General features: G+C 44.8%; 3 protein-coding genes across 6 annotated transcripts in view; 2 read left to right on the forward strand and 1 right to left on the reverse strand.

Annotated features, from left to right (window-relative positions):
- The first annotated feature begins 3,296 nt into the window (after positions 1-3,296).
- On the forward strand, positions 3,297-13,543 carry TP53I3 (tumor protein p53 inducible protein 3). 4 transcript variants are annotated; one of them, XM_041421387.1, is made up of 7 exons: positions 3,297-3,332; positions 8,721-8,846; positions 9,054-9,196; positions 9,884-10,151; positions 11,412-11,624; positions 12,349-12,545; positions 13,281-13,543. In XM_041421387.1, the coding sequence occupies exons 3-7, from the start codon at positions 9,059-9,061 to the stop codon at positions 13,485-13,487; spliced, it is 1,023 nt and encodes a 340-aa protein (XP_041277321.1). In that variant the 5' UTR covers positions 3,297-3,332; positions 8,721-8,846; positions 9,054-9,058; the 3' UTR covers positions 13,488-13,543. The 4 variants fall into 4 exon arrangements, with proteins under 4 accessions (XP_041277321.1, XP_041277312.1, XP_041277340.1 ...); XM_041421378.1 differs by lacking the exon at positions 3,297-3,332 and adding an exon at positions 7,663-7,868; XM_041421397.1 differs by lacking the exon at positions 3,297-3,332 and adding an exon at positions 7,895-7,995.
- A 203-nt stretch (positions 13,544-13,746) lies between these two features.
- Positions 13,747-19,273, forward strand: SF3B6 (splicing factor 3b subunit 6). Its single transcript, XM_041421422.1, has 4 exons — positions 13,747-14,023; positions 14,251-14,369; positions 16,208-16,346; positions 16,832-19,273. The coding sequence occupies exons 1-4, from the start codon at positions 13,994-13,996 to the stop codon at positions 16,919-16,921; spliced, it is 378 nt and encodes a 125-aa protein (XP_041277356.1). The 5' UTR covers positions 13,747-13,993; the 3' UTR covers positions 16,922-19,273.
- Positions 19,274-22,490: 3,217 nt separating this feature from the next.
- The window catches only part of FKBP1B (FKBP prolyl isomerase 1B), a 44,845-nt gene continuing 40,537 nt past the window's right edge, over positions 22,491-26,798 (reverse strand). Inside the window, exons 3-4 of the mRNA XM_041421888.1 lie at positions 25,756-25,868; positions 22,491-23,187 (exon numbers count right to left, since the gene is read on the reverse strand). Coding sequence (XP_041277822.1) covers positions 23,059-23,187; positions 25,756-25,868 — 242 coding nt within the window. The 3' untranslated portion in view covers positions 22,491-23,058. The remainder of the gene's footprint in view (positions 23,188-25,755; positions 25,869-26,798) is intronic.

The following is a 26,798-nucleotide window of genomic DNA, read 5'->3' on the forward strand; positions in this document are numbered from 1 at the left end:
GGCAACCCCAACGCGCGCGCTCCCGCCGGCAAGGCTTCCCACCAATCAGAGAGGGGAGCGCGCGGTGAGCGAGCCAATCAGGAGCGAGGAAGGCGCCACCGAGCCGAGCCGAGTCGAGCCGAACGGGGCCGAGCCGAACGGAGCCGGCGAAGTCGGGCTCCCTGATTTATTATTCAAAGTTCATTAAATCGTATTATGCGAGATTTCACACATTCGCCCAGTGCTGACCATGATACCAAATTTGAAACTGCCATCAGCCAGATACCATCAGATGAGAGAAATGTCAGGGCTTTTCCCCCAGCAGTGCTGCACTGACACAGAGATCTCACAATAACTGTGTGCCACGTAAACGGGGTGTTTCCTGGAGCCCCTTATACTTTATTTTTTAAAATGCATTATTATGATTGATTTGTCAGCACCCCAGGCAAAAACGAGACCCTTGTGCCCAGCCGCCTGCCACTGCCCTGGAATGGGATCCCCTGCACAGCCCAGGGTGCATCCATTAACCTGGCCAGGGACTTGTGACAGCAGCTGTCAGAGCCAAACCCCTTATGCCATTCTGGAAAGAAAGACCCCCATCCTCCTGGATCCCCCACACTCTTAGTCTCTATGCTCTTAATTTTGTCATTTTTATAAACTACCATTGTCTGCCAGCATCCCTGAAGGACTCTGGCTGAGCAATTTAAGGAATAACACACTTTATTAACAAATACACTGATCACAGAACACTGTCACAAAGTGGGGGCAGAGATTGTCACTGACAGTGCACTGACTGCAAGAACAAGCTTGGAGGGATACACAGGCTCTGATCACCAGTGAAAGTTTGAGATAATCAATGTGTACAGAGTAGGGATCCTACCCAACAGGTGTGCCCACGGGGGAAAAGCCAAGATCAGCCCATCGAGCCATCCCAGAAGTTATGTGGAGCCTTTCCTAACTTGTCCCCCTCTTAACTCACTGTTAGACTATTTCTGTACACTTAGGTGAAGCTTGAGTGACTCTAGTCAAACATACTTTTGTTCTTGATTGGTGCAAAATTCCCTCACTTTGCTCTCAAAGACATAGTTAACAAAACAGAGAGTGTGTGCTCAGGGAGGGGTGGTCACACTTTGGAGCTGGGTAGCTTTGGGATGGAGGTGTGCCACATCTTTACAATGAGAGTACAAAGAGTGGGATTCATCTGAGGAGAGCGATTTCCCCACAGCTGCTGACTGAGGAACAGGACATCTCCATCCTGTGCCTGGCAGCTCCTGTGTGGTTTGTCACCTACGAGGTACCACCGAGTTCCCATTCCTGCAGGGATCACAACAGAGCCTGGCCATGGGTCTCCATCCTGCTCCACCTTCCATTTCATCCCTCCTTAGCATCTGCTTCAGCCTGCGGGGGGAACTACCACGGAATGAATTCTGTGCTTGCCAACTGCATTCCCTCCTGGAAACAGCAACTGCATTTTACCCTAAAATTTCCTAATGTTACAGCTTCTGTTGGAATATGACTATAACTTTAGCCTCAATATTCTCCCCTAAATGTATCTAATTTCTTCCCATTTTCCCACTTAATCAATCCCATGACTATAGCACTCAAGCTTCCCAATATCCAAACGGAGTTCAAGAGGGTTTCAAGCATTTGTATTGCATGGATTATCTGATGTTTGTAGGGGTGGCCAATAGGCTAACTGCCTCATAATAACACAAACTTTAACAAATAATACCTTTATCAAGACAAAAAGCAAAAGGGTTAATATCAATACAGCAAATTCCTGTAGCAGTTGGTGATCATCTGAAGAGGGTATCCCACCACCATTATTCTGCATCTTTCTTGACTGGTTCCAAAATGTGATGTATTTTCTCCACATTGTGATGGACAAGGACCAGAGCCCTTAGTCCATTTTCTTGAGCTTGTTTCAACAATTGTTTTAAGTCTTCATGTTGTAGCAGTTTCCTGCTCAAGGTGAAATTCATTCAGTAGGGGTGGGCAGCAGGTCTTGAACCAGCATTTAGTTAAACTGTAACAATTGGTAAGATGTGACAGGCGCTGAGTAAATAAAACCACAAACATTTGAGTGATTATTTGTAGCTTCACTAACATTATCTATGCGTTACCATGGAATCACAAAGACTTCTCATGCTCTGTCACCAATATGTACAATTGAAAACATTTTCAGGCATTTCACTGGGATGTGTCTCAAAATAACAAACACTTTTTGTTCAGTGTCAAGACAAATGTCTTAAGCTTTGAGAGTGCTACTTTCACAAATGACTCTTGTTGTTCTTGCACAATGCCATCAATGTCTTGCCATTTCTTCCATCCTTTTGCACCCATAGTCTCTGCTCCAGGGGATAGAGTATAGTCCCACTGTGACTGAACCCTCACACAGATTTGATTAAGTGTTAAGGTTCGAATCTTCTGAACCTTCAGAGTCAAAATCCCTATTTCAGTTTAGAAGGACAGGCCCCTCCTGGATTCCCCCTGCTCCTAATCAGTATGTTATCAGTTTTGTCAAGTATGCTACCTGTGCCAGAGGTACTCACAAGGACTCACACTAACAGTTTATGGAATAACACAGTTTATAAATATAACAGAAAATTGTGACAGGTTGAGGTTTGAGGATTGCCAGTGATAGTATCTCACTGCAAAAATGTATTCAAAGCAACACACAGATAATCCCTCACAAAAGCTGTCTCAAGATAATCAATCAATATGTGGAGAACAGAGTTCTTACCCAACAGATGTGCCTGCAGGGCCTGCAGGGAAGAAGATGGGTTCAGGCCCATGACTGACCCCAGAAGTTACAATGGGGACTTCCCCAACTTCTCACATTTCTTTACGTTTTGGTGGAGCTTGAGTGGTTCCAGCCATACAGCAAGGGGTGGTTGTACCTTGAGGGGAGTAACTTTGGGATGGAAACGTGTTACAGCGTTTCATCTCAGCTAACCTTGGTTTGGGGCTGTGCTCAGTGTTACACCTGAGGAGAGTAATTACACAGCAGCAAGATGTCTTCTCCTATGTCCCTTAGTTTGTTGGAAATGATGCAACTTTTCTTTCTTTCTTTTTTAAAATTTTTTTTATTTAATGTAACTTTAGTCACAGGTTTGTTTTATTTTGTTCACCTTTTCCCAGGGGAAGGGGAATTGGAAGTTTCTTTTCAAAAGACTCTGTTCACCAGGTAAAGCCTGATGAAGCCTTAAAATCTACAGACTGAGAGTAGCCGGAAGATACAGAGGAGATAAATGAGCATTAATGAACATGACCCCCTGGGGCAGTTGGAGACACCTGGTCTGGGAAAAGATTGATAAAAGAACCAAAGAAAGAGGTCCTAATCAACGTCAAAGGTGAAGGAATCAATAACCATCAGCAAATCAAACACTAAGAATTGTGTAATTTAAGATCAATGAACATTAATTTCTTTGGGGTTTGTATGTATAAATATGTGAAAAGTCTAGTAAAGAACCATGTGTGATTGAATGATTTTCACTGTACAACCCAGGCATGTGTGAATAAAATCATTTCTACTGCACATCCTGGCCAAAATAACATCCTGGCCAGAAAAAAAGTAATGCCTCAATTCTCCAACACTGAAAAGATGTTGTTGGAGGGTTTCTGTTTTCCCCATAGTTTCAGTGATAATGTGGCCATAACTTTAGCCTCAAGATACTTCTCAGTTTTCTTTAATTTCCCACTGTGCGAGAACTGATTATTTATTTAAAAAGAAAATAATTTTTGGTTTGGGTCAAGCCCAGCCCAGAAAAAAACCCCTCAGGTCCCTCCTTCTGCTCTGATCTAATGGTTGTAGCAAGTTTTATCTCATTTCTTAGTGTTTTCACTGTGGACTGTTTCCTCAGCAAGATGAAAATTTAATGGCAGCAGAAAAAATCAGAAATATTTACTATAAAAATGTAACTGGACTTTTATGGCCTTTCTGGAAAAGAGGACCAGTTTCCTGCTGATCAATTCTTGTGCCTTTCTTGTTGTTGCTGCTGTTATTTTGCTTATCTGAGGCCTTACATTTCTTCTCCTGAATTTCACATGGAGGAAATATGAATGTTTTCCAATATGAAATGGAGGACGAATTATACATCTATCTTTTTACAGAACAGAATGAAAATGAACCAACTTCAGGCTTTGCTGAGTGACAGCCTTGCCAGCACAAAAAGCATGTGGAAAATGCAGTTATCATGGTATAAAGACAAGTCTCTGCATCGACCTTTGGCTTTAATGTGAGAGATCAAGAGCTTCCTGGGAAGTGACAGCAGAGGTGGAAACTCTGTGAAATCAGAGCACAAAGCAGAAATAATGGCAGGGAGCAGAGCACTCTACTAAATCCACTTGTTCTCTCAGCCTCAGAGCCCAGTGCTGGGGTACAGCTCAGCTGACTTGCAAGGTGGTTGCTAATTTCACATCTTTGATTTTTTGGAACAAAGATGCCATTTAAGTGGCATTTTGAAGGAGTCCTTTTTAACCAATTTGTGCTCAGTGATCCTGACAGTAAAGCAGATGGATGTAGGTCCATTCTCTGGCCCTGAGACCTGCTGGAATGGAGTGTCCTGTGCCCATGCTATAACCCCAAAGCTGTGGCTGAACTGGGATGCTGGTTGGGAACATAGATCTAGATTCAATACCAGGGGTTGATACAGAAATATTTTCTGCCTAATTCTGGAGAAACAATGCAGTGAAACTACCTGTAGATGCCAAGTTACTATCACTGATACAGCACATGAAACAAACCCTTTCTTCTATCCAATGACAGCCCTGTCTGTGCCCAGAGTCACAGAACCACACACTCATTGCTGGAAAAGACCTAAAGATCATCAAGTCCAGCCATTACCCCAGCACTGCCAAGCCCACCACTAAACCATGTCTGTCAGTGCCACATTTACAGGTCTTTTAAGTACCTCCAGGAATGGTGACCCTAGGCAGTCTGTTCTAGTGCTTCACAGCCCTTTTGGTGAAGAAATTGTTCCCAAAATCCAATCTGAACCTCCACTTATGCAACTTGAGGCCATCTCAGCTTGTTCTATCACTTGTAACTTGAGAGAAGAGCCCAACCCCCACCAGGTTTCACCCTCCTGTCAGCTGTACAGAGAGAGGATGGTCTCCCCCTGAGTCTCCTGGGCTGAGCCCCTTTCCCAGCTCCCTCAGCTGCTCCTCATCAGACCTGTGCTCCAGACCCTTCCCCAGCGCCGTTCCCTTTCCTGGACACGCTCCAGCCCCTCAATGTCCTTCCTGAACTGAGGGGCCAGAACTGCACACGGCCCTGGAGGTGACCTCAGCAGTGCCCAGCCCAGGGGACAGTCACTACCCTGGCCCTGCTGCCACACCATGGCTGGCACAGCCCAGGTGCCTTTGGCCTTCTTGCCCACCTGGGCACAGCTGGCTCAGGTTCAGCCGCTGTCACCAGCACCCCCAGGTCCTTCTTCACTGGACACCTTTCCAGCCACTCTGCCCCAGCCTGTGACACTGCAGGGCTTGTTGTGACCCAAGTGCAGGACCCAGCACTCAGCTTTGCTGAACCTCAAACAATGTACCCCAGCCCCATGGATCCAGCCTGTCCAGATCCCTCTGCAGAGGCTTCCTTCTCTCCAGCAGATCAACACTCAAACTGGTGCTGTCTGGGAACCTACGGAGGGTGGACTCGGTCTCCTCATCCAAACCATCAATAAAGACATTAAACAGATCTGGCCCCAGTGTGGAGCCTTGGGAAATGAGATTTATTAAATCTAACAGCAAGGCCTTCCCTTATAAGCTAACTTCAGATTAGCTCTATCTTGTTATTTTCAGCAGGACTACACACAGAGTTGGAGCAGGTCCAAAAGGCACCACTGTCTGCCTGGCTGGCTCAGTAATACAATCAGGAGCCATATCATGCTTGATCTGAGCATTTTTTTTTTCTGCTATGGAAGGAAGGCAGAAAGTGTAAAGCTGAAAGATTGCAAAAAATGCCAGCACTTTCAAAATCCTGTAACAATATCCACTCATTATTTGCTCTTGTAAATAGTAACATTGTTCAAAACCAGCCACTGTTCCTAGCAAAGACTAATGCTAAGTTTTTCCAGGGCCAGATTTGCAGTAGTTTTTCTTTGGAGTTTACTCTTGCTGTCCTGGATGATTACTTTCTCGAAAAAAAAAAAGGGAAGTAACTTTTCTTTGCATGTTACAAGATATTTCTGAAAATTATTTAAAGTGCTGCTCAGTACTTATTCTTTAAAGCAGATAATACCTCACAAATATAGGTATTTTAAATTTTCAGATAGAAACAGCACTGTCGTCATTTGAGTGCAGTACAGTGTGAGGGGGATTTGAACTTGAAAAAAAGCATCTCCATTACAGCAATTCTGTATATGAAGTTTATAATCATTGATTTAAATTTTTATTTATTTATGTCCTTGTGTTATTATAGCACACTACTTTAGAGAGAAAGGTTGCTGAATCAACAGAAAACTTGGACTTCATCAACCTTAAGAGTGCTCATTAGGAAGTAAAGTAAAGAAGTTTAAAACTTTAAACAAGAAACTGCTGCTTTACAACATTCCAGCTGCTGAGCTCCCTTCTGTTTTTTTCTAGAACAATTGTGGGCTTGCTGCTCATAAAAAGACTACCCTATGCATCTGCCCTCTAAGTTTCTTAACTGAATTGAAAGTGATGTCTTCAATATTTGGTTTAAGATGCTCTGCTTTATCTTTCTAATGCTGTATTTTAGCCTGCTTCTAGATAACATAGTTACTAATCTCACTACACAAAGTTCTCTAATGGCATTACAGCTATGCAGGGGCCACAGACCCAAGGGACAAAGGAAATTGCTACATTAACACATTTTAAGACTGTCCTGTACACCCTTGAATAATAAAACATATATTCATCATGTGAATTTGCATTGTCAATGACTGTAATAGAAAGTTATTTTAAACTGCAGTGGATTGCAAAGTTCTCCGGGGACAGTGGAGGAGGGACAATGCCAGCAGCGGCACTGAATCAGCCTGTGTGTACTACAGACCAGGCTTCATGATCTTTACATCTTCAGAAACACATCAATTATTAGCTCTTCAAGTCACGTGAGAACAAAAGAATTTTTAGCTGTACTTGATTCTAAATTTGCTCAGTTTCAAAGAGGAATTTAAAAGCCTGAATCAAAAATCTTCATTATTACAGGGGGAAAAAATCCACAAAAAAAATCCCACACATATGAGTTACCATTTTAAAATAGTCTGAAGTGTCAGTTTTATTCCCTGATAGCTCAAACACTCAAGAGCTGGTGATTAGAATACTGAGAAAGGCATGATCTGATCCTTCTGCAAAGCTCAAGGAGATATCATTAGACTTTTAGAATAGTATTGATTCTGATTCCAAACCATCAGGTAGAAACACACAGGGTGTAAGGACGTGAACCAGCGAGCTCCCTGGGAGCAGAGCCTGGGCAGCCTCCCCAGCGCGTTCAGGGCATCAGGGCTGGCACAGCTCCCACACCCTCAGTGCCGGTGGAGCAAATCGAGTGTGAGACACTGAGAATTCTGAAATGGCAGCACTTGCACAGCTGGAGCACACCCCATCACACACACTGGCACAGCCACGGGCAGCAGGCCGAGCTTCCCCGTGTGCTGGGGCCGATCTCTGCCGCAAGGCCAAGCGGGAAAAGATCCCTGTGCCAAGCCATGGAATAATCCAGGTCGTTCGCAGAAACAACGGGGAGCTGTGCTAATATTTCTGACTCCCCATATCTGTGGCTCCAAAGTAGAACAACCTCGCCTGTTCCTCGCCTTGGCCTGCAGGGGAGTGGCTGAATGCCAGGAGGAACTGGGATTGGACTCTGCTCCCGAGGACAGGCTGGGTTTGTTCCGGGGCACAGATTGTCCCTCCTTCCTTACAGGAAAAAGGTGAGCTCGGGGGCCACAGAGCTTCTTAAAATTGTTGTTTTCAGCCACTGCTGGCAGATCTGAGAGCTTGAAATGGTTGGAAAATTGTATCACAGTTTCTGCGGTTTTCTGTGCATTTGAGAGTAATGTAAATATTCAGATCCTCTTCTTGTATCACAGTTTCTGCAGTTTTCTGTGCATTTGAGAGTAATGTAAATATTCAGATCCTCTTGGTTTTTTGGTTTTGTTTTGTTTTTTTGGGGGGTTTTTAAACATTTTTGTGAGCCTGTTTCTAGCAAAAAAAGACAATAATTTATAAAAAAGCAGGTTAATGAACTCTGATGAAAGAGAAACAAAAGCTTCTTTCATATCTTATTTTAACTGACTAAATTTGTACCCAATTAAGGCAGCAGAAACAATTGTTATGAGGTGGCATCAGGTGGGCTTTCCATTGAATGTTTTTGCTGATACAGGCAAATTTTGTGGGACTGGATTAAATAGTTAATAACAATGACTAGACAGCCAGCCTCAGAAACACAAGCCTTTAAATTGCATTTTATGCAAATGGAAGTGCTTATTCACCATAAAATAGCCATAGAGCACCACCCTGTGGGGATTGACATCCCTGGGGTTTCAAGCTGTTTATCATTCTGCATTCGCAGTCTTACCACAAGTAATTAGGTAAGCACTTAGCTTTTCCTGTGCAGAAATCAGTGATTTCTACAGAGGGCAGGTGCTCTGTCACACAGTGCTGGTTACTTGAAGAGGCCTGGCCTGCAGCCCGTGCTGCACTCAGTGCAGTACCAGCTCTCAGCAAGTAACACAGGCTGTTCCCGTTGTGATTGCCTCTCCTTCTCATCTCCTTCCACCCAGGACCCAGGGAGCAGAGAGAAGACTGTTCCTCATTTGATTTCACCAGGCAGGAGAAAAGGCTTGATAGCTCAGCCCACCTCAACATCTGCTGGTGCCAAAAGGATCCCAGGAATAGCATCTGAGGAGGTACCTGAAAGACTCCTGCAGCAGTGAGAGCCTGTACCACAGCAAATCAGGCACACAGCAATCACCTCCTGAAGCAAGGGAAATAAACAGGAATTTTTAAAGCTATTTGTTACCTTTCATTACTGAGATTTTTCCACTGCACATGCCTGCATTTATGCAACATTTTTTCAGTTTGTTTGGTCTGGCTTGTTTTTTGTTTTCTTTTAGAGAAAATGTTTGCAGCCTATTTTGATTGCCCAGGAGGCCCAGAAAATCTCTATATGAAAGAAGTGATGAAACCAAATCCAGGAGAAGGAGAAGTTCTTGTGAAGGTCTCTGCCAGTGCTCTGAATAGAGCCGATTTACTCCAGGTACCTGTAGATTAAGCAGATTTATGCACCTAAAAACAACACATTTTTCAAACCTTTCTGTGAAGTCCTGACAGATCTGATGAGCTAAAAGAGTTTGAACCTGGTGAGCATTTGGACTGGAAAGTTCATAGGGCTGAAAGAAGAGATGTTTGTTGATTCAGCAGATAAATGTTTTTATCTGAGATAGTGCAGTGCTGGGCTGGCATGGAAAGGCAGCTGCCTTTCAACAAAAACATGTAAAACCAAAGCTCTGGTCTTTCTAGATCTTAGACCCTTTTCTGGGCATTTGAGATGAAAAGGAAATGTTCCAATGGCACAGTTCCAGTGGGAGAAAATTTATTCAAATTCACATTCAAATTATTAGTTTGAGCTGCAAGCCCTGCTCTGCAAATAGAGTCCATAGTATCTCCAGAGCATGGATTAGCCTGGGGGGAGGGAACTCACAAATATTTCAATTCATACTTATTTTAAGAGTAAGACTTAGGAAGAATAACACTTAGGAAGCAAAAGTGTTTCCAGAGGCTAGAAGATCCTCAAATTACTGCAACATATGCACAGGGCAAAATCAGGATTAAACAAATAGGAATTTAGGCTGGAGATATGTGAATGAAATATTGCAGGTCATTACACTCATTGATGGTTTTTCCTTCATTGCCTTTTTTAAAATTTTTTAAATTTTTATTTTAGAGGAGAGGGAAGTACCCTCCCCCCAAAGGAGCAAGTGACATTTTAGGCCTGGAAGCAGCTGGGAGCGTGGCTGGGCTGGGTCCCGGCTGCTCGGGCCGGTGGAAGATCGGTGACGCAGTGATGGCTCTGCTCCCCGGGGGAGGCCAGGCACAGTACGTGACAGTGCCCGAAGGCCTCCTGATGCCAATTCCCAAAGATATGACTTTTATCCAGGCTGCAGCCATTCCTGAAGCCTGGCTAACAGCATTTCAGCTGCTCCACTTTGTAGGTGAGAGGTGCATTTGTCCATTTATCCCGCCAAAACAACTCATCTTCATTTCTGTTACAAAGTCCTTTCCTTGTTGCCTCTATTTGAATGTTGCTTCCCTTCAAAGAACATTTTCTCTGTCACTTTGTTCTTGTGGATCAGAATCCATTATGCCAGACACAAATCCCTGAATCCTGACCACCTCTCCTCAGTGCCAACCCGCCCTGTTGATTACATATTTACAAGAAAGGATATGCAAAGATGGCCAATTCCTTTTCATGTATTTCTCAGTTTGAATCACTGAATGGTTTGGGTTGAAAAGGAACTAGGTGATCTAGTTCTTTGCCATGGACAGGGACACCTTCCATTAAGCCTAAACCCTGAAATTATTCCTACCTTTTCCAGGCACCTGAAAACACATATTACTTCTAAGGATCTGGCTTGCATGACCATACAAAGAACTTTATCACTAATTGCTTGTGAATCTGCAGTAGGCAACATCTTGTACCTTTGTTTAACAGAGATATTATTTATAAATATTATTTGTATTATTTGTAAATAATATCTCTGTTATAAAGTAAAATCCACTCTAAGCTGACTTAAAATAGACAGAACCCACACTCTTCATTTTAAAAATAAGCTGACAAGGTAATAAACAGCAGCACTTGCCAAGGTTTTCGTCCAGTGAGAAATATCCTACACTCTTCAGCAGTAGCATCTAAAAGATACAATAAGGAACAAAAGTTCCAAACATAACTTCCCTGCAGACTTGCTTCAAGCAGTGTTGCTTCCTGGGGATCAGTGGGAGGCTACTTGGTGCCTCACTTTCAGGAGCAATTGGTGAAACACAAATTAATGCAACCAATAGATTGTAAAATGATTGGTAGGATTGGTCTTTAATGTTACCCAGCATTTCTGGTATTTCTCCATTGCTGAGTGCCTGATTTCTCAGTATGAACATCCTCCAAGTGTGTTTTCTACTGATGGTATAAAAAGGCTGTGACTGCCCTCACTTAAGCATCTTGGTCACAGATGCCCAGAACTGCACATGGCCAAGACAAAGTCCTTCCACTGAGGCTGGGAAAATGACATCCTGTCAGCACACTGCAACCTCTGCTGCTTCTGGATTTCTCTCTTTTATGAAGGCTATGAAGATGGCCAATTGTCCAAAGTCTAGTCATGGGCATCTCTTTCAACCTCCTCTTCACTGTCTTCCATACTCATATTTTAATCCAAAGGTGATGCCCAAAGGGTGACCACTTTCCTTCTGCCCTCCTCCAGGTAAAGTACAGGAGGGTGAGAAAGTGTTGATCCACGCTGGAGCCAGCGGGGTTGGCATGGCAGCCATTCAGCTGGTGAGGCTGGCAAAGGCCATTCCCATTGTGACAGCAGGAACTCAGGAGAAACTGGAAGCAACAGCAAATGCTGGAGCAGCTGCAGGGTTCAACTACAAGAATGAAGACTTCAGTGAAAAGGTCTTGGAGTTCACCCAAGGTAAAAACCTCTCTGTGAAAGTGGGAATGAACCTCCCAACATGTGGACACAGTTTCAGCTGTCACCTGGTGAGGGAGCAGGCAGTAGTGACCCTGGAAGCACAACCTGATATCCTGCTCAGCCCAGAACGGGCTTTTCCTTAGTTTAATTGTGCTGTTTTCTGCACGGGTTCTCTTTGGCTGTGTTCATTTGTGGCATAAATTTTGTGCCATGTTATTGCTGCCTCCCCGAGGACCTATGGGACCAAATCCCTGCATTTTGGTGTTTGAATCATCACAGAAGCACAGCATGGCCTGGGTTGGAAAGGGCTTTAAAGATCATCCCGTTCCAACCCCCTGCCATGGGCAGGGACACCCCAGCTTGCTCTGAGCTCCATCCAACCTGCCTTGAACATTTCCAGGGGTGGGGCACCTGCAGCTTCTCTGGGCAACCTGTGCCAGTGCCACTTAATTCTTAAACTGTTAGAAAAATGTAGCTTTTCTAAGCATTTGGGGTGGTTTATGCCTGAGTTTGCTTATGGGTAATTGATGGTTCTTTTTTTGTGCCTGATTCTGTAATTCCTTACAAATCACTGTGCCAATTCCTAATTTCAGTAGAAAGATTTAAATAAGAATTGTAGGGCCAATTCTGTACCTATAAATAACAAGGTTTTAGTCTTGCTTGAAATTATCCTACCCTTAATGAAGCTTATTCATTGCTAAAATCTTTTCTGTTTCTACTTGAGGTTCTGGAGTAGATATTATTTTAGATTGTGTTGGGGCCTCATACTGGGAGAAGAATCTCAACTGTCTGAGCACCGATGGCCGGTGGATTATATATGGACTGCTGAGTGGAGGTGAAGTCCATGGGGATTTGCTGGCAAGGCTGATTTCCAAAAGAGCCAGCATCCACACCAGCCTGTTACGGTCCCGAGACAAGGAGGCAAGTAGTGGCTATCCGAAGTTTGATCTTAAAATTTATTATAGTTTTGAGAGCTTTCTTTTAAAACCAGTGTTAAACACAATCTTGTCAAAAAAGTCCCACTTTGAACTGTTAATACATACTTTGGAAAATGTCACACAATTAAGTTGTAATTTTTTTTTCTATTTTTATCAAATTCCTCCCTGAATGAGAGGAATGACACCCAGGACTTCTTAATGGGCTTCATGGATACCATAATTTAGATATTTGGCCCTAGAAGAAATAAAACTCCAGTGACTGGGCAACTTGATCAAGTCTGAGGAGGGAAAAATAAAAATCTCTATTAGGTCACTTCAAAGTAGAAACCAAGGCCATTTGGATGCTGAGTTACCAAAGAAAACTCATTTTAAGTGGAATATTCTCACCAAAAGACCCGCAGTGCAGAGCCCTAAGGTGGATTCTGTGCGTGGATTAAGACAGAACATTTACAAGACCTTTATCAGTTTGATTGAAATGGTTCTGCGCGGAGCTCACACCACTTGCCTTGGGGAATTTCATTCAATTAAGATGTAACAAATCTAAAAGCTTTCTTCTTGTTTGTAATTTACACCTGTCAGGTGATTTTATCTCCGTTTCACCGGGAGAATGTCAGAAGGGGTCTCGTTGAGGGCCGTGTACATTTTGCACGCCGTGCTCCGAGACCCCTCACCCGGGGAGCGGAGCGCTGGCAATAACCTGGCGGGTGTTTCTCCGCAGTACAAGGAGCGGCTGCTGGGAGCCTTCACAGAGGAGGTGCTGCCCCATTTTTCCGAGGGGGCTTCCCCGCGTCTGCAGCCCCTCGTGGACAGCGTTTACCCCCTGCACGCCATCGCTGAGGCACACAGAGCCATGGAAGAAAACAAGAACATCGGCAAAATCGTCATCGAAATTCCCGTTTGCTTCAAGAAAGGGCCGCCGCAGTAGCTCCTGTGGGACAGTCACTGCGGGGGCTGCACTGCGGCCATCCTGCCGCTTCTGCTCCGCACCGGGACCGATTCACGTGGGTGGCGAGGAGGGGGAAAGGATAAGGAGGAAGAGTTTATTAAAGAGGTTCATGTGGCAATTCTGACACCTCGGAGCGAACGTGCGGGACCAGGACCGGGGCTGAGGGGCGGGGGCGGGGCCGGGCCGGAGGGGCGGGACTGAAAGAAAGGGCGGGCCCAGAATCGGGTCACGTGAGGAGGGCTGGCCGGGCGCCCGCGCTGCCGCTTCCCGCGCGGTGCAGGCCGGGACGGATCCGGTTCCGTGAAGGAAGCGCGCGGTGCCCGCCGGGATAGATCCGGCTGTGCCGCCCGTCGCTCCCGGTCCGCGCCGCTGGCCCCGCTCCGGGCTCGGTTCCCGCCGCTCTCTCCGCCGCTGTCTCCGCCCCAGCTTCCTTCCCCGCCGGTGTTTCTCCCCCAGGCCGCGGCCCCCACTCACCGCCCGCCGTCATGGCGATGCAAGCAGCCAAACGAGCCAACGTGAGTGCTGCCCCGTCCCGTCCCTGCCGGGCTGGGCTCCGGCTTCGTCCCGCTCCCGGCGCCCGCTGCTCTGAGGGAGCGCGGCCGGGGGTGGGACTGGGTGATATTTAAGGCCCTTTCCAGCCCCAGCCATTCCGTGCCTCGGTGATTCCGTGGTTTTGCCCCTCGGCTGCTGGGTTTAAGGTTTGAGTACGTGCCTAACACACCGCCTGTCCTTCCCCCGCCAGATCCGGCTCCCTCCGGAGGTCAACCGGATCCTGTACATCAGGAACCTGCCGTACAAAATCACGGCCGAGGAGATGTACGACATTTTTGGGAAGTACGGGCCCATCCGGCAGATCAGAGTGTGAGTATTTCCAGTTTCTTCGGACCGTGAAGGGTTTCGCGTGCTCCAGTGGCAGCTGCGTTTCACAGCTCGGAATTCGGTGCCCTGGAGCCCCGAGTCCCAGATGGGGACGTGATGATGCTCTTAACACGTGAATTTGTTAGAAAATTCTTCTGCTGGGAGGTGCAGAGAATGAGCTTAAATTTTAAATGAACCCTGGGAAGTTGATAAAATATGACAGACTTGTGTGCTTAAGTAAGTTTCAAATACAACTGAAGTTTTACCTTGACTTGGGGTGAAAACAGGAAAGGCAGAAGCTGAGCACTAACAGTTTTCCAGTTTTATGATTATCTGCTAACCATTGGGAAAACAGGGATGTTGCTGTTGCTGGATCTGTTCACTAGAAACACACACCAGCAGCAAGCCCTGCGTGGCAGAGCCAGGATGTCCTCGGGCCATAGCGTGTCTGGGTAGTGGAGATGTGACTGTGCCTTTGGCTCTGAAATGTGTTCTGGAGGTTGTGCAAGTCTGCAGCAACTCTGATGTTCTTCTCCTGGCTAGTTCAAATGCTGAGGACCTGAGCTTTGATCATCATAGGAGAGTTTGTTGTTGGAAGGGACCTTGAAGACCATTTTATTCCAACCCCCTGCAGTGGGCAGGGACACCTTCCATGTGACCAGGTGCTCTGAGCCCCATCCAACCTGGCCTTGAACACTCCAAGGGATGGAGCATCCACAGCTTCCCTGGGTGACTTGTTTGATTGATTGTTGTGTAGAGTAAAGTGAGTTTTACAGAAAGCAAAGGACACCAAGGGGACACATGCTGCTGGTGCCATGCTGGGATGGGACACCAGACAGACCCTTCTTGAGCAAGGAGGGGCAGTGGATGTGACTGGAGAAGTGGCTGAGAGAACAAGGGCAGTGTAAACACTGCCTGGCTAAATAGGTGGAATTCTTTGCTAATGAGCATAAAGGAGAGCCAGTACTTAAGTTTTCTGAAAACATGTGGGCTGGAACAGCATGATAGTGGGACACAATTAGGTCGTATCAGGGGCTTTCCATTGGGGTGATGCACTGGTGTGTGCACCCAGCAGTTTGTTCAGAACTACTAATTGATGTAATTTCCCCCACAAATCCCAATATTCTCAGTGCCAGGGCATAACTTGTAAGCCTCTTTGTAAGGCTTTTTTGCTTTGTGCAGTGTTTATCCCATTGTCCTCACCTTTGCACAGATCCCAGGGTGATATGCGTGATAGCATTTGTCCTCAGGAGTTCAGAAGCACCTTAAGGAAGCTGTTCTGACTGTGAAGTCTCTGTCTGTCTGTTAGTGGAGACCTTTGGGATCTCTGCAGCCCCTCTGTTACATGCCCAGACCTGTGTCCCATCCCTCAGGCAAAGGACATGGAATTGGTGCTCCTGTGGGTGGTGGCAGTGGGCTTGCACCAGTGGGGCTGTTCTGCCTCTTGAGTTCACTTTGTGATAAGCCAGAAGTCCTGTTTCATCCTAGGGACACATCTGATCCAGATAGCCACTGACAGCAAGTCTTGTAATATTAAATAAAAGCTAATTGCTATAATAAAGATTTAAATTATTTCCAGACACAACATAGCAGCCCTTCAACAACCCAGTTGTTCTGGAGAGGTGCATCTCCCTTATGGAGCAAAATACAGCACATTGTCCTGTTGTCTCTGGCCCTGAACTGTTTGGTGTGGAAAGCAGGGATGTAGTTTAATACCTAGAAAAAATAACAAATTGGTTTTTAGTGACGTTGCATTAGTTCATCTAATCTCAGTCACTGTGAAATAAATAAACTATTTCCTGTTCATTTTATTTGACCTTGATTCTGCCCTTGCTGTGCAGTGGGAATACCCCAGAGACCAGAGGAACAGCCTACGTGGTCTACGAGGACATCTTCGATGCCAAGAACGCCTGTGACCACCTGTCGGGGTTCAACGTGTGCAACAGATACCTCGTGGTTCTGTACTACAACGCCAACAGGGTACGAGCTCCTGCTCTGAGCACAGCTGTCACAAAGAAACAACCCCAGCATCAGTTTGTAAAGACTGCTGCTTGGGTGTTTTTAAGAGATAGAATCCAAACTGTTAGAGGGAGTGAATGGGATACATGGTCAGAGTTTCATATTTACTTGGTGGTTTGTGTGCAAGAAAAGTACCTTTGGACAAAGGGTGGGAAAAACATATTTGTGGAGAGTGTGGAGAAGAGGGTGCAGAGGCCCCACAATTGCACAGCTGCAGTAGGAGCTGAGATCTTATTTTTGGGTAAAAACAAGTTCTCTATGTCCTCCCTGTCACCAGTGACATCCAGGGCCCTGTGACATTCTCCAAGGGCACGAATCAAACAATGTTCTCTGTGTGTGATGGTGATGGAGTTCACAGTGGTGCTTGTTGCAGATACTGGGAAATAACTTGTCATGAGATGAGAGATTACTTTGTCTTCTTACATCTTTTATTTTCCTAATTACAGGCATTCCAAAAGATGGACACAAAGAAGAAAGAAGAACAGCTTAAGCTTCTCAAGGAAAAATATGGAATTAACACAGACCCACCAAAATAAACTGATCCTTTTTGAAAAACTGTTTTCGAGCCCTGTCATGGAGTTCTTGGCCTAAACATAGGAATTCTTAACAGAGTGTAATTTTTTTCTGTTATGAATTTGATAAGCTGCAATATGAGTTTTTATATCTTTAGATTAGGATTAAATAAATGTAGAACATAGGGAGATCTGCTTTAAGGTTAAATCCCCCAAGACGACATGGCTTCCCTGTGCTGAGGGTGACCTGGTAAAGGCTGCAATGTCCTGTTTCTAGCAGGAGCTTTCAAGAAGAGACTGAGCAGGTTCTGTGTTTGACTGAACAAAGCAAGCCCAAGCCCTTGTTTGTAACAAAGTTTCTTTCACAAACTGTAGAAGATGAACGACTTTCAAAAGGATCCACCTGATAAAGGGACTCCAAGTACCTTGTTCCCAGTGATGGTACCAGCTCTAATCAGCTGCAGTGAAACAGCTCAGCTCTCACATTACCAAAAAAAAGTGTATGGGGGCTTTGTTTTGTGTCCCAGGTTTGGACTGAGGATTTGGTATGAATTGAAGAACACGTGACCAAAATGAGACAGTAGATGAAGGTTTTCATTTTGATACCTGTAGTGTGATTGTTTTCTACTTGGCATGGTTGAACTGTAACACATTTTCTGTACATAGATTTTTAGGTGTAGCATGTGGTAGAGGAAAAAATTTACATTTTTTGGGCTATTTTCAGTACTCATGTCCTGTGTATAAAAATGAGTGTGATCCAGGCTATGCATAGCCAGTATCTTTTGGAAGTGGGAAAGAATAACCTCTGCCTGTGTTCTGAACCAGCTGGAAGTTGTGTGAATGTGGGAAGTATCCTGCCTTGGGAGGATTTATTTGTGTGGATGTGATATTCCACTCCCTGACCAGACAGCTTCCAGCCAGTGCAGAACCAGGGCAGATAACTATATACTTTGCCTGGAATTTGTAATCCAGTTTGTTTTTCAGTGCATTGTACTGTTATAGAGAAATGCTTCCACTTTCTGAAATTACTTTTTTGTTGAAATATGTCACTTCAGGAACAATGCTGTGTTAATTTGGTGAAAAAATAAATGCATATTTTGCTTCTTTTGATCAAGGCTCTGCTGCTCCTGCCTGTAACCTGCGCTGTTAGATGGGAGTAATTTATCACCCGAGTGTTTGATGCAGGCAGGAGCTGCAGCACATCCATCCCTGTGTGTGACAGGAGGGTGCCCAGCTGTGGGAACAATGCCCACATCCCAGCTGGAGGAGATCCCTGGAGCTGCCCTGTGCTGGGCACCTCCTTTGGCAGCTGGAAGGGGCTCACTGCAATACTCACATTTACTAGCTGGAACCAATGAGAAACTAAACACTCATCATTTTTCACTAAATGGTCCTATTTTCTTCATTCCTCAAATAAACAATTACAAATTAATAAATCAGATGCTACAAAGAAAAGGTCAGTAATGGCTTTTGAAGAGTGAGCTCCAAGCCAGCTCTGGGGGAAAGCAGCCACGATGGCTGAGGTGTGATTTCAGCTTTGGGTGGGTGCTTGAAGTCCTATCCTGTGCCTGACCCTGGAGCACACTGGAACAGATCTGCCCTGCCTTCCCTTGCACACAGGCACTGGGGATGCGAGCCAGAGCCATGCTTAATGCACAATTCCCCCAAATCTGCATCTGTTCCTTGAAACTGATGCTGTTTTTGCAGCAAGAAGCCTTGCAGGCTGCAGTAACCACAGCTGAGGTCAGGAGCAGGCACTGGGAGGCTTGGAGCCCAGAAGCTGGGTTAGGGGAGCAGTCCCTCCATGGCCAGCCTGGCTTCCATCAGGTTAGGTTAACACAAGCACACAAACCTCAGGCAAGAACCAGGTTGCATTAAAAATCTTTAAATGAATTAAATCCTGCTGGAGGATTTGCTCCTATATGAGCATCCATAGCTTTTCAAGGGTTACAAACTGCTCTGCCCCCAAATATGTATCTTTTATATATATAAATATATATATTTATATGTGCCATGTATATACATACTCATCCGTGTACCAAACACTTGGATAACTGAAATCATTTATACCAACTGCTGGGCATTGAGAAGGCTCCTTGCTGAAACGAGAACTGGAGGTGCTTGTTGCCATGCTGGATTTATGGTTCTGATAAATAATGAACACTGATAATAAATACCAGAGTGCCAATAATGGTGCTGCATGCTGCCAGCCTTGTTTTATATCATATGCAAATACCACATTGCTTCTGTCAATAGCAGAGAGCATGGTGCTTGCACTGCGGTGTCTGTTTTGATGAGAATTTGATGCTGTTTGAAAAACATATATAAAAAGCAATTCTTTAGGGTAATAAGATTAATAAAAATTCCTTCAATGAATCCTCAAGATCAGCAGCTTTTGATTTCTCTGAGAGCTCAGCTGCCGCCTTTCATTAAATATTCCATTTCATAGTTTTTCTTCCAGTGCCTGTTCAGGGCTTTCAATGTCCCTGCACATGTAAAATGAAATAATAATTTGTACCTGCAAGACGGAGGGAATGGAAATGGAATGCCCGGAGGACTGTTTTGATGAGATCTACTCAAGATTTTGTTTGAAATGTAATATCAAAGAACAGGGAAATGAGTTCAGCTCATGAATGGCAGAGGGGCAGCAAATAAAGCAGATGTTACCAGGCTTGCACTCTGCATCTGTGCTGGCTTTTTGTGTGCTCACTTCCCATTTAATTTTTCAGGAAATAAGGCATGAAATTAAGACTTGAAGGTCATTTTTTTTTCAATTAATCTGTTTAGAAATTAGTAACAAGAGTATATCTGATTACACAGGCAATGACAGTAAACTTTTTCCAATCTATTATACAGGGGTAATAATTATATGTACTGTGTTGATCGATGATACAATTAAATAAATTAACGCATTCGCAGTCGAATAAAGAGCTGAAGATTACATTTCCTTGAAGACTTAATTTCCCTAAGTATTACAAAGCACAATTAGTTTTCCTTTCAGATTTTTTTCTTTTTAATGAAATCGGCATGAAAAATGTAATAGTCCCTGTTTCCAACCAAGGTCTCCGCAGAGAGGAGGCGGTGAGGGAGAGCTTCATCAGCCAGCTGTAATAAGGATTTTACAGAGTGGGTAATGGCTGGTTTTTGCTGGGAGGGCAGAAAGGAAGGGCACAGTGGCAGCTCTGCAGATAGAGGTGATAAGATAAGTACAATCAGCTTTCAGAGCCCAGCAGGAATGTGCTGGTGAGAAACCCGCAGGAGCAGAAGGGCAGAGCCATGCTCTGCCCATGGCCACAGATGCAGCAGAAGCTCCCAAGCACGGCCCAGAGGGGATGGAGGGAGCATGGGGCCATTCCAGGCTCACTCACACAATCCTTGGCATTGCCGTTTGCTGTTGGGACATTCAGAAAGGGGCCCAAAACAGGTGCTGGTCTCTGGTGAGACCCCACCTGCATCCAGCTCTGGGGTCCCAGCACAGGGAGGATTTGGATCTGTTGGAGCAAGTCCAGAGGAGGGACACCAGGATGATCAGAGGGATGGAGCACCTCTCCCATGAGGAAAGGCTGGCAGAATTGGGATTGTTCAGCCTGGGAAAGAGAAACTTTGGGGTGACCTAACTGTGGCCTTCCAGTACCTGAAGAGAGCTGAAAGAAAGATGCAGAGTCTCTTTACAAGGATATGGAGTGACAGAACAAGGGGGAATGGCTTCAAACTAGCAGAAGGCAGGGTTAGATCACAGATTAGGAAAAACATTCTTTATTGTGAGGGGTGGTGAGACACTGGCAAAGGTTTCCAGTGAGGATGGTTGTGGATGTTCCATCCCTGCGTGTGTTCAAGGCAAAGCTGGATGGGCCTTTGAATGATCTGGTTTAATGGAAGGACCTTAAATTATCTTTAAGGTCCCTTTCAACCCAAACCATTCTGTGATTCTATCACACTTTGGGTTTTTTCTTTTTCGTTTTGTTTTGGGGGTTTTTTTGTTTGTTTTTTTTTTGTTGTTTTTATTTTTCTTTTTCGGTTTTTTTTTTTTTTTTTTTTTTTTGGTTTTTTTTTTGGTTTTTTTGGTTTTTTGTTTTTTTTTTTTAATAAGCAATTAACTTAAATTGGGCCATTGACAGCTTAGACCAATGTGCTGAATCAAACTGTGTTTGACAGGCACAACACAGCCACACCACCTTTAACCAAGACTTTGGGAAGTACAATTTGTGACACAGTGGTGAAAGGAAGGCCAGCAACAGAGGCCAGGGCCCTGGCAAAGTAGAGCAGAACCTTTTGAAATTATTTGGGAAAGCTGGTGGACATCAGATCCTGACAGATCCAATTACCAATTTTTAACAGGAAATTAGCATGCCCTAAATAAAAGAATTATTAGTGGAGGTGTAACCCAGCTGCTGCAGTGACCTGAGATTTCCACCAAAAAAGGGGTTCTGAAAATCCCTTCATTTCTTTATGGAAAGCAGAGTAAGAAAAAAATTTACTCAGTGTATAAAAATCTGTAAGATATGGATTTATGGGTTTATTATTTAACAAGTTAAAATAAATGCATCTCTGTGGGTAAAATGAACACCTGGAGGGAGAAGACCACGAGCCATTGTCCCCAGCTAGATCACCAGTCTTGCTTCTCTGTGCTCATTCCCTCTCCCCAACTCCAGAAGTGTCACCTGGAGTCATCTCTGTAGCTTTGCTGTCTGCTCATGCTGGGAGTGTTCTCCTTACACAGATACAGAAACAGCACAAGTCTTTGAAATATGACCATCAAAACATCTGTTAGTAGAAAGTCATGCAAATAGTTTATACTCAAGTTAAATAAATGTAACATCATGACCCTGGTTTTCTACAGAGAAGAGGAAAAATGAGCCTAATGGAAACAAATCAGACAAGGCAAAATAACAGCACAGACCTTGCTGATGAGGTCCTGCTCCCAAATTCAGGTAAGTAACAGCCAACATATCTTCCTGCGTCCAGAGGAGAAGCCAGCATTTCATGAATTCAATTAAGCAGCAAATGACATAAATATTGCTGAGTCTCAAGTGCCAGAGGCCCAGTGCACAGTCAGTTTTCAGGCTTTGTAAACAGCAGCAGCTGCTACAGCCAAAAAACCCCGGAGTGTTCAGTGGCCACATCATCCCACAGCTCAGATTTCTTTTGAAAGGTGGATGCACATAATGCTGCTCTTTTCTAGCCTTGCTCAGCTCCAGTAGAAAATATTACACTAGTTTTGCTGTTGTAAAGGCACAGAATTAGAGCAGCACTGCATGTCTTTGACAAGCTGCACTTTCCATCTCTTCAGCAGCCAAATTTTGGCCAGAGTTGAGGGGCCATAGAGGGGCCAGAGTTGAGGGGCCATAGAGGCAGGGGAAATGGAGAAACTGAAAAGGGGAAATTGTCCCAGCACCCCTTACTTGCATGTCCCTGGTACCTCTGGTCCCACAGAGATCTTCCGCTGGGCCATCTCTAATAGAAGCAGTGCATGGAGCTACATGTATTTCATATAAGAGAAATAATTAACAAAAAATGGGTTGATGATTGAAGAACTTCTTGTACAGTAAAGAGCATCCTGGTAGCCAGAAGAGAAAAACAGGATAAGAAATGGTAAAGTATCAAGATTTTATTGTTTTATATATATACTTATAATTCTTAAATGAGACAGTATTTTTTTAAAACAGCAGCAAGCAGAACGTACAAGTTGAGAAAAGTGGCAGCGCAGGTAACTCTGTTTGGCTAATGCCCGTTCATGTACAAGGCGTACATTGGATTTTTGTCTTTTGAGCACCTTTTGTGGTTATTTTTTCTTGGTTTAAGTGTACAGTAAGGCAGTGGTTTTTTCAATAAGTAATATATATATATATTTATATTTATATATATTTTCAGTCATCACCGTGAATTCTTCGTACATGCAAATTCAATAAAATGTACAACTCGGAAATGTTACACCGGGAGACATTCTTCCTCAGAGCAAAGCTTCTAATAAAAGGCAAATACAGACACCACAAAGTTATAAAAGAGAAGGAAGGCATAGGAAACCAAGAGTCAGGTGCTACTGACAGGACAGCTTGAGCAGGGAAGGTTGGGATTCCAGTGAAGATTCCTCCTGCCGCTGGCAAGGCAGGAAGGAATGGATGGTTATTAACAGATGTCTCCAGCCAACTCCTCAGGAAGGTTCACTCTAACCTGAGAAGCTCCACATCAAAGAGGAGCGTGGCATTGGGAGGTATGACCCCAGGGTGGCCTGTGGCTCCATAGGCCATCTCAGGTGTGCAGGTCAACTTTGCTCTCTGTCCTAAGCTCATCTGCGTTTTGGACGTTGGAGAAAGGAAAAGAGAACACACAAAACAGGATTAGGAGGAAAACAAAACAAAACAAAAAATCATTACCTGGCAGATTTACAGAATCAAGGAGTGTTGGGATCACCAGATTCATAGAATTGTTTAGTTTGGAAAAGACTTTTAAGGTTATTGAGTCTGGAGCTTGGAAGGAGAAGATCTTTGAGGTCCCTTCCAACCCAAGCCACTCTATGATTCTGAATCCAAGTGGTTTTACTTCAAGCTGAAGCTGCCACAAACAGCTTACACATGGGCATGGGCCTCCTCAATGATCTGCCCTCTCACAGCAGTTACTTAAACTGCCAGAACCAGCCTGGAAGTGACAAGAAGTCTTTTTAACACAATGGTCCATCCTGCCTATGCTGGAACAGGCTGCAGGAGGTCTCAGCTCCTCCTGCAGAGCACAGGGTACAAGGAACACCATCAGCAGGCACTGGGAAAAGGCCCTCAAAGCTCTCCATTCATGAGAGATCAGTGCCCAACACAGCCAGGTTCAGCACTTATTTCCTTAAAGTCAGACCAAGCCCCAGGGCAGACAACTCACTTATGCTACTTATCCAGGCAGAGAGCCCTTGCCTCTGGATGGGCAGGAATCCTAATTTCCCTCACTCCAAGCTGGCTCTGAAGGGAACTGCTCACTGAGATCTGGAATTATCTTTTGAATATTTTGGAACATTTTCAAACTGCTGTTCATGCACCACACACTGGTGATGGAATATTCACTGGCCAAGAAACATCCCCTGATCTGAAGCAGTGATTTTAACTCAGACCTCTCTCCCAAGGTTGAGCACATCACTGGACTACAAATTATGTGATACCTCCTGGTTGAGAATATTTTCAGGTTCTATAAAATATACAAAGCTGGAGAGTCAATTACTTTGGGTAGAAGAAAAATGTGGATATGAACTTTCCCACATTCGAGGAGTACTCAGGGCATGGGGCCGAGGATGTCCAGGCTGATGACTCCCCTGGTCCCCACAGAGATTTTGTATGGGGCTGGCTGTGCAGTGCTTGGATGTGTCCCTGCAAAGTAGGTAGCTGGTAGGTCATGCCTGGGGTTTTAGGGATGAGGCAAACTTGAACTTTGAGAAGCTGAGCAGAGAAATGCAGACCCTGCTGACATCTGAGTCATTACACCAAGGTTTGTGAAATCTGCGTGCTGGACATAGGGAACTGCCTTGTGCCAAGAGACTCTGTCCAGCACACTCCCCAAATCCCTCAAACCCTGGGCTGGAAGGAGACAGCCACGAGCTCGACTTGTGTCAGAGATCCACTAGGAGGAGCAGGAGGGCAGTGTGTGGCCACACGGGTTTCTGGCATGGTTCTTGGCCACTTATTTTCTAAGGGACAAGAGCTGGGGACTGAGAGTCAAGGAAGGGATGAATTGATTCACCCCGTGCTTGCTGATGCTGCTTTATCTGCACGGACTTCTGCTTCCTACAGCTCTGCAGTCCTGAGCTCTCTAGGCCTTTCTGCAAAGCAAATAATAAACAGTCCAACTCAAATCCTTCAGAGGAAGATGGTATTTTTCACAATCTAGGATTCCTCACATGGACTTCTCTGGCTGGAGAGAAGGGAATGCTTGCACTGCTTTCTCCATAGGGCTGGAAACCCTTGTCTCTTCCACCCCTCTCTGGAAAAGCATGGCTGCATCATTCCTCAGTGGATTGTTTCTCATTTTGCATTCTTCCCTTCTCTCTATTTAAGCATAAGAACTTGTTCCTGTTAAAGTTGTTCCTGTAAGAGTATTTGAACAGTTGCCTCCTACACTGAGCTCTTGGATCCTGAAATGGGAAGTCAGGAGAAATTTGCACCCTGATCTCATTCATTTGTGCTCTCGAGCAGCCTGATCACACTCCTCAAGTGTGGGGGCCCTCACAGCACTGCACAAAAAGCAAGACCTGGCAGTGAATTGTATTGCGGGGCTTTTACTGTGCTGGTACTCAAACTGCAATTAATGGAGGGCAGTTTTCTTTCTCTCAGCAGAGGGCTGGTCAGTGAATGTTTTGTAGCAGGGAGTTTCAAGTTGTAAAAATGTAACAGTGCAGTTTGGCACCTTATTCAGTCAGGGTCAGAATCTGTAGCTGGGTCATAGATGTCAGCAAAAAGGGCAGCCTGGGCTTCTATGAAGGACCTGAATAGAGGTCACTCCATAAAAAGCTGCCACCTCAGCATTTTAGAGGCCACTGCTGTCTGTCTGTTTGTGGAGCTGCCCATGGGAGAGGGACAGGGCTTATATGGCACCTGGGGAGGGGACTTCACCTCTCCCCTCCCAAATCCATACCAGGGGGAAAGGCTTGTGAACAGGGGATAGCCCTGGGTGGATGGATGGATGGATGGATGGATGGATGGATGGATGGATGGATGGATGGAAACTACAGGAAATACTGTGCTCAAATGCACCATGCTTTCACAAAAACACTCCATATCTTTCACTGTGATTTCCACTTGGTCTTGTCACCACTGCCCTGGACACTGCTGAGCTCACACACTCTTCAGCCAGCTCCAGGTTCAGCCGGAACAATTTATTAATACCTGTGTAACACCTTCTTCAAATCCTTTAATGACTTCTTGCCTGCCAATCTTGAACCTGAAAGGCTTGTTTCTGTCTCTGGAGGAATCAAACTTCTTTCCATTCTGTAGCATTCCTGCCAAAACAAGACACATGGTTTCAGTCTGAGATATATCTAAATTTAAGTGCTGGAGGAGAGGGAAAGAGTGAAAAATTAGTGTCTTGGTCACATCAGCTGCTCATTTCCGTTTTTACTTTAAAGCCTCATTCAAAAGGCAGGAGAGGCAATTGCAGTGGTACCATATTGTTACCTTTGCCCTCCTGTAATTTAGGCTCCAAAATGGAAATTATTTTTACTGTTCTCAAAGCAACAGGTTATGACCCATATTGCACCAAACATTGCACAGACATACAGAAGAGCTGTTGTTTGCACAGTGGAGCTCCCTGCCTAAGTGGATAAAAGCAGGCAAGGAACAAGTGGGAGGCAGCAGAAGAGAGAATCCCAAGACAGGTGCCTGATCCAGGGCTGTCCCTAATAATGTTACACAAACAGAACCACCCCACACCATGTGTGTGAAACCTCTACACAACGTGACAACTGCATGTCTTTCCTCATACAGGGAGAACAGAAGAGACTCTACAGTCACAAATATGAAAGCAGCAAAGACATTTCTATAAATGTTCTACTACCCTTGTTCTTTGTGTTTTCATTCAGAGATGGCCACAGAAGATGTGACTTGCTCCTTTGCACAGACACTGTTTCAATCCATGGGTTTTGAGCACATGCCCAGATTCCTCAGCAAATGGACAAACTTTCGCAGAGCCCTACATGATCAGCTATTCTCCTTCTCTTTTCAAATTGTGGCTGATAACAGTAGCTTTCAATTTAGAAGTACCTGGTACTTAAAATGCTTTACTCTGGATATTGCAAGGCTGGGCTGATATTTATATGTTAGAATCAATCCTTTCTTTGTAGTGCTGTAGAGCCATGTTGTGGGCGTACACCATGACTCTTCCATGCAAGGGGTTGCACAAAGAGAAGTTAATTAATCTGAGAAAGACTCTG

The sequence above is a fragment of the Onychostruthus taczanowskii genome, unplaced genomic scaffold, assembly GCF_017590055.1.
Source record: "Onychostruthus taczanowskii isolate IOZ18803 unplaced genomic scaffold, ASM1759005v1 scaffold11, whole genome shotgun sequence".
Lineage (NCBI taxonomy): Eukaryota > Metazoa > Chordata > Aves > Passeriformes > Passeridae > Onychostruthus > Onychostruthus taczanowskii.